General features: G+C 36.4%; 1 protein-coding gene across 1 annotated transcript; it reads right to left on the reverse strand.

Annotated features, from left to right (window-relative positions):
* Positions 1-1,433: 1,433 nt before the first annotated feature.
* Positions 1,434-1,736, reverse strand: LOC124315457. The gene has a single exon (XM_046781180.1). The coding sequence runs from the start codon at positions 1,734-1,736 to the stop codon at positions 1,434-1,436; it is 303 nt and encodes a 100-aa protein (XP_046637136.1).
* Positions 1,737-14,389: the final 12,653 nt, after the last annotated feature.

The following is a 14,389-nucleotide window of genomic DNA, read 5'->3' on the forward strand; positions in this document are numbered from 1 at the left end:
TTGGTATTAGACCCCAAACAGAACATCAGAATATGACTGTGAAAGAGTCACTCTTACACCGACATGTGCCACGACAAGAAGACCAATTCCAAACCAGCTCACCTAATATTTAGTAAGTCAGTAGTTTTAATTGCTATTGTCAGTAATTTCATACTAAATTTTCATTATCTATAATATAGGTCAGGATATGTATTATCCCAGTATGGATTCGCAGCAAGTGCATTCACAACCACTTTACGATGACAGTCAGATGTCACCCAATTCTAGTGTTCTGGATGACACTGAAAGCATTCCATTACGAGGAGGGTTTGCTACGAGTACTCAGACCGACCCGAGTGTCTCTCAACCTTTTCACACTTTTCACTTCACAGCGAAATTGTTTACAACTGGTGTACCATTTGAACAATAAAGCAAGCCCAGCACTTGTGAGGCATCACCATCAGGCTCAGGCAGCCAAAAAAGAATCTGTGATTCTTCAGGAGAAGAAAGCTCTGACCAAGAAAAGGATGTTGATAAATCAGGGATCACAACATCAACCGAACATGATGAAGCTTCAGGCCAAAACTCGAAAGGTGATGGTGAACGCCTAAGTATTTCTTTAATTTTCAATCATAATTGATACATAAATTACTAATCTAGAAATGCAATTTATATTGATTTTTTTTTCAGACAATCCTCCACTAACCATCCCAAGTTATGGCCCTTTACCATGGCAATGTCGTCTAATACGCAAAGTAACTTTTGGATACTTCGATATTATCCACATATTCAGTTTACTATTGGTTTTAAACTTGCACTTTGAAATGTTATCTTGTATACGTGACAACCTGAATAAATAATTAAAAGCAGCAAGTTTATGATATTTAGTGGGTTGAAAATGTTTTAGTAGGTTGGTAATCAGTTAGTAGCCACTGCTACGAAGGTGCCGAACCATTTCAGTAGGATCCACTCCCTTACGGTTAGTATAGAGAAACTCCTGAAATGAATGCCGTATTTTAAGGGGTCAAAATTTTTAAGTAGGGGGTGGGGTGGGGGTAATTAAAGCAGAAAAGAATTGTTAGTGGTTCAGTTTATTTTAAGTAAGCTATTCACTGGATAGGGGTGTCTAATATAATTAGAAAGGCGAGTAAAAAAAAGGTAGAAGAATATCGAAGTAGTTTCATTCAATTGGTTAGTAAGCTGTCCCCGAGTAGCAGTTACACATAAGTAGGATAGCGCCACTGTGTGAAGAGAGGTTCAGCGCTGATAAGAGATAGAAAAGAATAGGCCTACTTGGTTCCGATGAAACGGATGCCAAGTTTTGAGGCCACTATCAGCAATGCATCCAGAGTGGGCTGAATTTTACGTGGGCTGGATCCAACTAGTGAAACATAGGCATAGGTGATGGCTTTGTAAAGCGTGTTGAAGAGCAAGAAGCCAGAGTTTGACAATCCTTAAGGGCTTCGGATGAGTGGCTTGGCGGCGAGATTAAAGATGATTGAGTTTAGGTTATCTACTTGGTGGACGCCTGATATGGGCTTGACCAGAAATAGCGCCTTGCTGACGACGAATTGGGACGTGTTTTCCTGGTAGATGTTCGATAGGATGTCGTGGAGGACAGGTGGGATTGGTAGGCTCTGGTGGGTGGAGCAAGTCATCAGGAAGGGCGAGTCAAAAGCGTTGGCCAGGTCCAGCCAGCAGATGGCCAGGTCCTTCTTCTTCAGCTTTGCTTCCTCGATAGCAAACTCTAGAAGCATGGTATGCTCTAGGATACTGTGGACCCCAATAAGGAAACCCTTATGTTCTGGAAACAGCCGTTCCCTGCAACTGGTGACCTAGTTGCCATAGTTGTCAGTGGATCCTTTCTTGTAGACAAGTGTGGTGAGAACGGATTTCCTACCAGAGGGAATTCCAAGGCCACTTTGCAAAAAGCCTCTTATTGTTTTGGAATGCACCGCGATTTGGAGGGGCATCACTCATCCAGCTAGTTTTTGGCCACCTGGACCGAGACTGTCTAGCCACTCATAGCCGTTCATTTGCCTCAGAAATGGCAGAAAACTACCGATGTGTTAGCAACGACGTTGAAAAACCTATAATCTGCTTTGGTTGTTAGAAACCACTTTTTGATCCAAAATCCATTGACAAGTTACGGGGCATTCCAAGCATCGTCTTCGAGAATGGTCAACATTGCGACTATCTCATAAAAAAAAACAGCTGGTATTTTTTTTTACGAAAACGACATTTTTCGCCGACGTCTGCCGAACTTTCCGGCATTTCCTTCTGCTTCATCGGCAAATTCAACAAAGTATTCATGAGAATCTGCCGAGCCACCGCGGATTATCGTGCGCTCGCCGCGGATTCGTCAACACACGCGTGTTCATTTTCCAGTGAACTGGACGCAATAATTTTATCCCCCCTAATATTGTCATTCACCCGTGTATGTAAGTCGTTAATGTTTCTTTTCTCTACTCTCATGTCATGTTCATATTGATTCATTGATTGTCCAAAGGAAAACACTTGGTCAATTTTGTTTTCCGCTCGTTGAAAAAGGCGTGAGTTGACGCCATCCGACAAAGGTTTACCCCTTGTCGACCTAACCAAGAAAGCTTAAGCTTACCATATAGCTTGCTATATTTAAGGAAGCCGACGAAAGGATCGGGCTTATTCTTGAAGCCATTTTGGCTATCCTTCCTCTATTTAGGCCCCACCCAGGTAAACCCACGGCAGCTAGTTTATCTTCTAGTGGCGATAGTTGAAAACTTGGTTTCTTGCTTTCTTCAAAGATCCCATCAATATACATTTTTTTCATCATCTGATTCAAGTTTTAGTTATGCATTCAAGAATAGAGCAAGCGTCGCATAGAGTCAGCTATAAGGCGTCGACTTAAGATCCTGATGCTTAAGTTCGATTCCCATAAGAAGGAAAGATGCTTTAGGACAAATCAACTTCTTTTCGAACATTCTCTGCTTAAGATCTGTAGTGCTGTAAACTGTCGTAAACAATACTGATGATTCGTGCACCTTCAAGATAAAGGGGACTATCAAACTTCGAATTCACCGACGAGTTCCTCCACATTTCGAACAATAAACCCCATGACAATTGAAAGTTAAGTTTTCAAATTTTTTTATGTTGTTGAAAAAAAATGGTAGGCCTACTTCCCACAGTATTTTCACAATAATAATCCCACAAAACCTTATTCAATAGCGTTATACATTTGATAAAAGTGAAAGCAAACTGGAAAATTCCTTACTAAAATGAGCAACCCTCTGTGTCGATGCGATTTATTTGCTTTCAGATTCCATTTGTATCTGGGAAGTGTTTCGTGCTGGCATAGCTCAGTATCAAACTTTCAAACTAGACTTTGCAACCGAGAAAACAAGACCAAAGTCAGTATAGATGCTGATCACGAAAGCGGTCGTCTTTCATTAAATTTGTTGCAAGACTAGTTTTGAAAAAACTATGATTGTCTACACCAATAATGTTGCAAAAGCACGCACCATGAATTTGAAAATAAATTCCGCCCAAAAAATGTGAAAAGGTGAAAAATAACGGCAGATTACGCCCATCACATCACGCCATTACATCATGTCAACGCAAATAAAGAAAACAAAAAAATGTGTAAAACAAATATATCAAAATATGTACAGTAGCTACACAAAGTTTCCGCACAGCTGAGAGAAGCTTATGGGAAAACGGGTATTTTGAAAATTCGCCAAAAATCGAGTTTTCGTCGGACGAAAACGATTTTTGGACAGGGGGTTCTTAGACTTAAGGTTTATAGCATATATTTTTTGGGTATTTTTTCTTTCACGGGAACGTCCCTTTTAAATTGGAAGTAAAAGTTTCCGCACAGTCGAGAGGGCCAATAGTAAATCGTACTACTTTGGCTCTATTGTACTGGACGGAAAAGAGGGCTAGGAGAGTTCTTTAGGGCTTAAAAAAAAGAGCATCGTTAGCTCTATAACCTCATCTGAAATGTTGACCCCCATGCCATTTGAGAAATCACTTTAATTTCGATGTGAAAATGAAAAGTTTTCATTTCTCAGTTATTTTCTCTTTGTTCCCCCTCCCGTAGTTGCCGGTTTTTCCAAATACCGAGATTTTAAATGTTAGGGGCAGGGGGAGAAAAAAGACAGGTCATCTCTAGGACCTTTTTTTTAGACTTGGTATTTGGAAAACCGGCAACTACGGGAGGGGGGAACAAAGGGAAAATAACTGAGAAATGAAATTTTTCATTTTCACATCGAAATTAAAGTGATTTCTCAAATAGCATGGGGGTCGAAATTATAAATGAGGTTATAGAGCTAACGATGCTCTTTTTTTTTAACCCTAAAGAACTCTCCTAGCCCTATTTTCCGTCCAGTACAAGAGAGCCAAAGTAGTACGATTTACTATTGGCCCTCTCGACTGTGCGGAAACTTTTACTTCCAATTTAAAAGGGACGTTCCCGTGAAAGAAAAAATACCCAAAAAATATATGCTATAAACCTTAAGTCTAAGAACCCCCTGTCCAAAAATCGTTTTCGTCCGACGAAAACTCGATTTTTGGCGAATTTTCAAAATACCCGTTTTCCCATAAGCTTCTCTCAGCTGTCCGGAAACTTTGTGTAGCTACTGTATATAATGTGATGTGGTCCATTTATTCCAGGTGTGTCTCGTAGAACCAAGAAAGTATCTCCACTGTGTTGAATTCCATCAGTGGTTTCACCGTAGTTGCCAGATCAGCATGACCTTGAAATTTATTAAGGCTTTCATATGATCAGTCTTCAAACATAGAAATCCTGGAAAACTCGAATTTTTAAACATGAGCCAATGTCAGTTAAAACAGTGATTTTTTTTTTAAACAGAGAGGAGTCGAGACGTCAACGAGTTTTTGGCCAACATAAATAACGGACAACACGAGTTTTTAAAGAGGGTCTAACAGATAAAATATGTCGGTTAAAACTTATGAAAAAATAATAAAATACTTTACTGAGTTACTTTACTGCAAGGGAAATTTCGGGGTAGTGTACACGTTTTAATACCACAACACAATATTACAATAACTTCCAGTTCACGAGATTTCGGCCAGGCAGCGCGCCTCGGCCGTGCACTCACGAACGGAAACACACAGATACAGCCCTTCGAAGATCAGGAATTGGTTTATCATTTACTTTCTTCACCTCCTGTTCAACATCGATGGTGATTGGGAATATTGAGAAAGATGAAGAATGAAAATCAAAGATGGATGAGAAACGAGAGGCTTGGGGAGTAAGTCCTTCTTCTTTAGCTCCGCTTTCTCGATGGAAAACTCTGGTAGCATAGTTACCTTGGTTACCTCTTAGCTACCTTGGACCCGTGGAAGGAAACCCTTTTGTTCCGGAAACAGCCGTTTCCTGCGGCTGGTAACCATAGTCATACGAGAGGTGGCAGTGCTAGAAAACAGTTTATAAGGTTTGGAAAGAAGAGATATGGATCAGAAGTTGCAGAAAAGAAGTTCAGTTCATATTTAATAGTTTTCAGTAGATCCTTTCTTGTAGACAGTGATGAAAGGAGTGGATTTCTTACCAGAGGAAACTCCAAGGCGCAAAACTTCTTTGTAAACTTTTTCGCAAAGAATCTCCAGCGGACGGCTATCAGGAGAGGATGCCTTTGAATTACATTATTGATTCAATTGATTTTTGAGGCTCTCTGTATCTTGCATGCCTTCAAAATTGTCACGCGACGGGGGGGGGGAGAGAGTAGAAACATCAGAAAACGGTCTGAAATTGAATTTTTAAAAATAAAAAAGATTTATGCTTAAAAACAGATAATTGTGTTCATTGTCAATTTTGGGTATATTTCATATTTCGGCAGGAAATATCAGAAAATCATCTGAAATAAACCCAGCTAGCAGAGTATATTTCCCAAATATTGCTAAAATATTATATTCCTACAATTGAGATGTTGGTAAAATATTTTTTTAAAATATTTTTCCAATATATTTTTGCACCCAAATTTGTTGGCTCACAATATTTTTTCAACTTATTTTACTTATTTTACTTTTATTGGTGAAATAACAGTTTTACTACTTTTAAAATTTCAAATCTGGTTGTTGTGTCTTTAATTATATAGTGCAGCATTGCATCTTTTTTCATCTTCAACTTGTTATTACAAAGGATTCCATTTGAACTTCTATTTTGTTTTTGGTCTAGACTGGGTTTGAACCATCACACCTTGAGTCACCAATCCAATTCTATAACCACTACACCATCAGCGATATTTCATTTGCTTTTCGACTTGAGGCAATAAAAGTTTTTAACTTCTAGAAGCCACGTAAACAAGGGTTAAGAGGGGATTCCCTAAAGGGATTTGTCCCGACAGGCAATAGAGAGCCACGGTTGTCCCTACGGCCAAAAAAAGGATAAGTCAAGTCCCGTAATGGTAAAATATTGTTTTCCGAGAATATTCTTCGGTCGATAACCCACATATTGGTATAATATTAGATTATTACTTTGCTGCGTCAAGGTGGCTGTTAAATTGTTTTGTTGTTTTGTTGTTTTCCCAATGAATGACTATAATCAAAGAAGAATAAATCAATATTACGTTTTGTTATTTTCCCAATAACGGATCATTAAAAAAGTAATAAATCCTTTTTTTATGAAAAAGCTATAGTCTTTTACATTTAACATGCGTTCAAAATCCTAAATGTTTTATATCGTATTCAATTCGTTAGTTCTGCATACAATTGCCTAAATGAACAATCCAATTGTCTTAAAATACAGATCTTGTACAAGTCTCGGACAACTAAATTACGTACTTCGAATTTAAAACCTTACCTCCACGCTAACGTGATATAATTTATCTTAAACGTTAAGGAGATGAAATGTTAAAACTGCTATTATTATATATCCATATAGGTAATTCTATGGAGGTTGGTTCAAACCCACTTTCAGCAAACAAATGACTTATGAAACAAATAGTCTCAATAATCATAAATTCCTACACTGATGTAATTAAATCGATTTTTCTCACGCTGGGCTATAACCATGACAATGTGTAAGTATGCACTGGTCACATCGGGACTTTAAAATCATAACTGTGGCTGGTGAAGTGGTTATAGCATTGGATTGGTGACACAAATGATAATGGCTCGGCAATAAATTCAGCACCTAATACAACAATCATTTAGGATTTTGAACGTGTGGTGAATGTAAAAAACTATAGCTTTTTTATAGAAAACGATGAATTCCTTATTTTATGATCCGTTATTGGGAAAATAAAACAAAATAATATTAATTTATTCATCTTTGATAAAAGTCATTTATTGGGAAAATAAAAAAAAAATTTAACAGCCACCTTGTCGCAACAAAGTAATAATATAATATTATACCAATATGTGGGTGTTCGATCGAAGAATATTGTCGGAAAAAAATATTTTACCAATAAAGACATGCTAGCTGGGAAGTATTTTCTTAAACTATAGTCCAGAAAAAACCCCGATTTTGACCAAATTTTGGATTTTGTTGTAAACTACTAAATCGTCGAAAAATCTTCATGCAGATTTATAATTTAGGTTTGTTTTGATTAAAAATGTATTCTTATCGAAGATAAAATCATACTTCTCAAAAAAGTAGCCTTAATACTTTCTTATCGTGTTGGAGACCTTTCCTGTCACCAAGAGCAATATTATTATAGGAAACAGTGTGGAAAAACTTATTCCTCAATAAAAACACAAGATTTCTCTTTATATGTGATAGGTTGCATAAGTGTTGAAGAAAACCTAAAATACTACAAAATTATTGAACAATTCTCATAACTTGCGTTGTAGACATTATCTCTTACTTATAAAGGTAATTATTGTTGTGAATGAAAGTGGAATTATCTATTTTACAATAAAAACATAAGATAATTCCTGATATGTGATAGGTTCAGTTGTGTAGAAGAAAAAAAAACAAGATACTTCCCAAATATGTTTCTTAAATATTTCTCAGATCCCAGTTTAATCTCATCTCATATAATCTCTTCTCTTTTCTTATATCCTCTTACAATCTGAAGTAGGCTCTGGATCTAATAATCTGGATCAAAATTAGGCAGTTGTTTAGTTAATAATATTAGGCTTTGCCCAAATTTTAGATATACGTGATCCTTGTCCAATTTGGGGTCTATTTAATATGTATGTAGAAAAAATCGAATTTTTCCCTTAATTCTCGATTTTGACCAAATTTTGGATTTTGTTAAAACATTTCCAATCGACTCGAAATTTTATGCAAATTTAGAATTTTTGATTTGTTTTGACGAGAACTGTATGGTTATCGAAGAAAATATCAAAATACTGGCCAAAAGTGAACCCTTAAATATTTTCACACATAGTGCTGGGTATACCTTTCCACTTACATGAAAAGAAAATAATCATTTTGAATCACTGTGAAAAAACCAATTTTACAATAAAAAAGATACCTATTTATATGTGATATGTTGCATAGCTATCGAAGAAAATTAAAAACTGGATCTGAAACTGAATCTGGATTGGTCATTGATCTTTAACTTAAACTTAAACTTTTGTTTTTAAAATGAGGCAGTTGTTTGAATAGCAATATTAGGCTTACGTTTAAAAGAACCAGATATTCGTAATAATTGTGTCCAATTTGGGTCTCTTTGACATAGGTCAACAATTTTTTTTAGTATACTTATGGCCGACTTGACAAAAAAAACTGGAAACATGAATCCCTCATCTGATGTAAAAGACGCAACAGCTAAGGCTCTAGAGATTTTTCGCTGTGTTGCACTGATCCGGCCTGGAGTGTCTTCACACTGACAATTTTATTATAATAAAACAGTAGGTTTCTTTTATAACAGATGAAGAACAATTAGAAAGAGAATAATGCCGTAAAAAAGAAAACGGAAATCAAACAACAAATGTGAGAACAATACCGAGAGTCGTGAACGGCAACCAGCGGAATTTACTCATGGAAGAAGATACGCTTTACAAGTTTTTATTTTATTTTATTAATATATTTCCACTAAACAATTTGGTTTTTTTTTAGATTCGCTGGCTCCAAACTCATCCCGCAATCCTGCAAAATAGAGGAAGGATAACACGGTATATGTCGAACACGTTTGATTTCCGTCAGGCTATGATCAAATTGACAAATTACTCTTATCGTGGAGAAATCCCCCTGTTTGCTTTACTTCGACAATTGAGCTCTGGCAAAGTTGTTTATATTCTTAATCATCTGATGTTTTTATGTTATTTTTGTGTTTCCATCGTATAAGTATTTTTTAGAATGCCTTAATTTTCTGATGATGGCCTTCCTCCTTTTCTCCACAATAAAGAAAATAAAACGCGAATCTCTTACAAAGCTTATATAGAGATTCCTTTATTTTGAAAAGATATTGTGTAGCTGCATTTAAAGCATAGTTTTCTTCATATTTCTCCTTCGAATCTAAATATTCACAATTCCTTTGTCCCTTTCTTAAGTTTTTGAAGAGGTGGTTTTTCGCCCATTACCCCAAATGTAGCTGCTTTAATAGCCTCTCTTGACTTTGTCCCGAGTGATTTTTAAAATTGGCTATTAAATATGTCTCCTTTTAGCTATGCAGCATGTTTTCATTGAAACTCTTTTCTCCCTCACCATACTAACAAACCCTTTCTAGCTATTACAACTCGAATTCGAGTGATGGCGCTTTTCGCAGCTTCGGTGCACTTCGAGTACTTTGAACACGAGAGTTTGAAATTTCACCCACCTCGTTAATTTTCCAAACAAGTTTGTTGACTGGCCATACCAATGGAATTCTAAATTGCAATCCTTTTTACCAAATGGAATACGAAATAGTAGTTATAGTCTACATGATTCACAACAAATTCTTAGATCACATTTGATATTGATGTTTTAAAACTTTTAATGGGTTGTTAATCAGTTATACCTGAGTGATAAAAGTATGCAAAAAAATTTCTATATTACTGGAAGATAAAAAAAAACACTGCTGCATGAAGAGTACAAATGAATAGCAATAGCACAAAACTGTCTGAATTAGAAAGAAATTATAAGGTCAGGCTCAACTTAAAAGTTTAAATAATTAAAATACTTATTAGATTTTCTTGAAATGAATTAAAAACCCCAAAATTACCCGCAATGTGATGAAAAAAGAAAAACGAGTAAAAATTTTTTTGTCTGTCAGAGAATTCATCAGAGACTCATACGTCGAGTTGAGATGCGAATGGAATTAGCAGATGGAATCCGGGTATCGGTTGAAATATCATGAGCTGGAAGTGATTTTTTGCTGTGGTATTGAAAAATGTACCCTCCCTGACTCCCGACTTTTTCCTTGTAGTAAAGTAACTGAGTAAAAAATATAATAATTTTTTCACGAGTTTGAACCGAAATATTTCTGTTTGCTCCTGTAAAAAACTCGAGTTGAACGGGCTATTTTTTACCAAAAACTCGTCGACAATTCGACAACTCTCCTTTTTTCAAATTTTGTTTCTAATTAAGCAATCATATACAAAAAAAAAATTATTCCAAAAATCTATTGATGTCTTGGAAATAATTCACGAACAGAGTTCATGAAAATTAACAACGCTTTCTGCATTTGCAAGATGAGTTGGAGTCACTTTAAAAGTCGCTTATCGGCTTTTTTGGAGAAGAGACTCAATTTCCCACGATTCTTCTTCGTTTCTCATCCTGCCGTTCTAAAAATTCTCTAGTCATGAGAAGATGGCAATTTCATACAACTACTGCACCAAGCGTGAATCATATTGGTGTGATAGGAAAATTCTAGACGGCCTAAGTTAGGACGTAGGAGCAGAAGATTATATTTTCTTACATTTCCCTTTTGCTTATATTTTCCAATTTATCCTTTCCTGCCATGAAATATTAATAGCCGAAAATCATCAAACAATCATCCACCAACAACCATTCAACCACCCAACCATTTATTGGATTTATTGGCCATCTACTTTTTCCATCCCCCTGTCTGGATATGTCGCTGTGACTAGTGCTTCTTTTCTGTCATGGAGAGAAAAGCAATAAATAGATCGTCACCCAAGATTATTCCCCCAAGAGTACTTTAATTTTTGGCATTACAAGCATCCAAAATAACGTAACAGCAAACTTGAAAAGATTGATACAATCGTTTTACACAGTTGCCTGCTGTGTGTGTAGTCTCCTTGAATTTAACGACCGCCAGTAGACTTTCTAATGATTGAGGCGTTACTTATGCAGAAGGAAAACCCTCCTTCATGTCTTTTCAGAAAGACTCTCTTCAAGTTAGTCAATAATGTGATGATGAAAAGAATGTCATTCATTACCACATAATCTTTTGAAAGGTAAAAAAAATATTATTTTACTGTTTTTGCTAAAAAATAATCAGTGAAATGGTTTGTTTTTAAAAAATGCAAACCATTCAACAAATGAAGTCTACAGGATTTGGAAAAAATCTTAAAACTAGAATGCAGAAAAAAAGTTTGTTAACTGGTAAAAATGAGGGATAGGCAAAATCCATTTTTGAAAGATGGTTGTGAGTTTGAATTTAAATTCTCATTTTTGTTCATACATTTTCTTAATTATTTTATTCGGCAAATGACTTTCATTACTTCGAATTTTTATAGGCAATCCCCTGACCAGAAGAAGAACGTTACAGTGCTGTTTCTACTTCCTTCTTTATAATCAAGGACCTACTAAACCCTAGGGCAAAGGCCGAGCTATACCCCATTATTGTATTTTTTTGCTAACTATCTTCTCCCATTCAACCTAACTGGGAGAATGGCGCCCCAAGCGCTAAGAGTTTGCAACGCCAAGCCATAGATGCAATTGCATTGGGTGTGCCCAGGTGGTATTTGATCAGATTGGTTTTTGTCATGTGATCTCTAAAACCAATGGTGTTGCTAATAACTAGGTCAAAAGTGAAACCACCTCAAGATTTAAACACTTCAGCATTGCCAAACTGTTATAGAGAGGTATTTTGTAAGGAAGCATAAGACAGAGATTTTTTTCAACTAGAGTAATATGCAATATAATGGAACTAGTTGGGTGACTCGGGTAAGGCGTCACATTTGAGATGAAAGATATAGAGAAAGCGTACATTTTAATACTTTATATTTATATCTCCACACCCCCACCCCAAAAAGATTCCAAAACACTAGTGGAGAAAATATAGAGAAAGGGTGAGCGAAATCTGCTTAAATTTTAAAATGGTGAGGATCCCATTCCGTTCGGTTTCCTCAAATATAGGCTATGATTTTCCAAAGTTCCTTCCTCCCTAGCTTTCTGTGATTCTGTCTCTTTCGCGCTCTGTCTGAGGGAAGTTTGACGTTTAAACTATCTCAATTCAAAAAGATCGTTCTTCTCCAAGTATGAAAAAACGAAGAGTTGAAGAAGAAATCCAAATTGATCAAAAAAGACAAAGGCCTTTACGTAAACGGTAACTTGCGCTTCTTTCAAAAATAACTCTTAATTTAGTTATCTGTTTTGTTGGGAGGTGACCAGTTATGTTTGAGATCCTATTCCAATTGAATTAGGAATGAAAACCATGAGTTACTGCAAAGGACGCTCACGAACGTTGTGATGTAAAATAAAAGTTTCCAAGTCCCCATCGGAAACATAAACTTGAACGATTGAGCGATTGAGGGATCCAAAATAGTAATTTGCCAGTGGTTATAGCTTTGAAATCCAACAGTTACTGGACTAGGTCCAAACAAACACAATGGAGCTTCTGATGAAAACAAAAAGCAACATTTCTGGGCAAGGCTCGATACAACAATAACAGTAACCATGGAGTGTGCTAAAATCTTCTTGAATTTGAGCAGAGTTTTTTCTTGCGATCCAACTAGTTGGCCAGGGAGATAATTCCGTCGGCTGAGGTAGTATGGAGCTCCAACTCTACCAAGTCTATCTCGATCGGCTCTGGGCCAGTTGGCTCAGTTGCGGGTGCTGCTTAGAGCAGCAGGCAAATGTTGATAAAAAGCTCGTAATCTTGAATAATTTCTTCTTCTTCTTTCAAGTCTACAGCAACAAACAACAATCAATGGAGGTAAAACTTTTTGTGGGCGTCATCACAGATTCTTTGGATGACAAGAAGAGCTTTAATTTTCATTCCTTTCTAAAACAAAAGTCGTGAATCAACAAGATGAATAGTGAAACCATGGCTCTCTTAATCTTCCTGAAATAGGTTCAGTTCTTCCATCGACATCACTTCTGTAGCAGATCCAAAAACAAGAGAAGAGGCCGCAGATTGGATATATTCATCACCAGGTATCTTCGGCAGAATATAAGAGGTTAATCTTTAATTTAAAGATAAATTAAAGATAAATACAACATCTCGCGTCAAAAAACAAATTAAGTTCCGCAAAATTATAAATTTCCACCAAATCGAAATTATCGTCGTCAGAATCAGACATAAATTCTTTGAATGTGTTGGCGGACAGCATTTCCGGATTGGGATAAAAATGTGAAAAAATCAAGAATTCAAGATGATTTTAGTGGACGCATAGAAATTAGGATAAGACAATGGGAATATTTCTGGGCTTTTTGGCAGTTTCAACGACATCAAAAAAATTATGCCACATTGACAAGTGTTGTTGTTACAATGTCCAGTAGGTCGTCGGTAAGCATTTCTGGGTCGTAGCCAATTCTTCCATAAGCAGCAGGCATATATGCATAAACAGCTTGTAGTCTTGAATGATTTCTTCATCTTCTTTCAAGTCTAGATAAACGCGCAACAAACTTTTGTGGTATAACTTTCTGTTGGCATCACCACAGAATTTTCGAATGACGAGAAGAGCTTGAACTTTCATTCTCTTCTAAAAAAAAGTCGCGAATCATCCAAGTGACTAGTCAAACTGTGCTGTTGGGAATCTTCGTGAAACAGATTCATATCTTCCGTAGACATAAACTCTGCGGCAGATCTAAAAACAAGACAGGAGACGGAAGATGGATCAGACACGCGTGAGGTATCTTGGGTAGCAGAGGTTCATCTGGATAGCAACGAGGTAACACGTAAAACATGTGTTTTATTTATTTTCGCGCTTTTAACACGGCGGCTTACGGGCCAAAGTGTTCCCCTTTTTTCGCGGTAACTCACGTTTGAATTATCGCAAAGAAAAACTAAAAAAAATTTCTTGAAGAGGAAAAAACGGGGTTTCACCATGATTTTTTTGAAATTTTTGTGAATAGCACTTTACCCGCAAATCAATAGATTTTAAGTTTGGAAACATTGGCGCTTCCGCTGATTATATGATGATATACTGACGATATGCAAGGGAATGATTTGCCTAATAAAGGAAAAAAGGGAACCATTGAAAAACACCTGGTAAACTTAAAAAATCCACATAAAACTCCAATTGTTACTCCGATAGACTTGGATGACCGAATTATGGTAATTATGGCTTATTAATAAGCCATTCCCAGTTGTAAAGTTAATAAGTTTTTTCCTTGGCATTTTATTCAAGACAT

This window comes from Daphnia pulicaria, chromosome 1 (genome assembly GCF_021234035.1).
Source record: "Daphnia pulicaria isolate SC F1-1A chromosome 1, SC_F0-13Bv2, whole genome shotgun sequence".
In the NCBI taxonomy this organism is placed as follows: Eukaryota; Metazoa; Arthropoda; class Branchiopoda; order Diplostraca; family Daphniidae; genus Daphnia; species Daphnia pulicaria.

Bases quoted from the DNA above. Each gene is read 5' to 3' on its own strand.
- LOC124315457 (XM_046781180.1), bottom strand. From the start codon at position 1,736: ATGCTTCTAGAGTTTGCTATCGAGGAAGCAAAGCTGAAGAAGAAGGAC.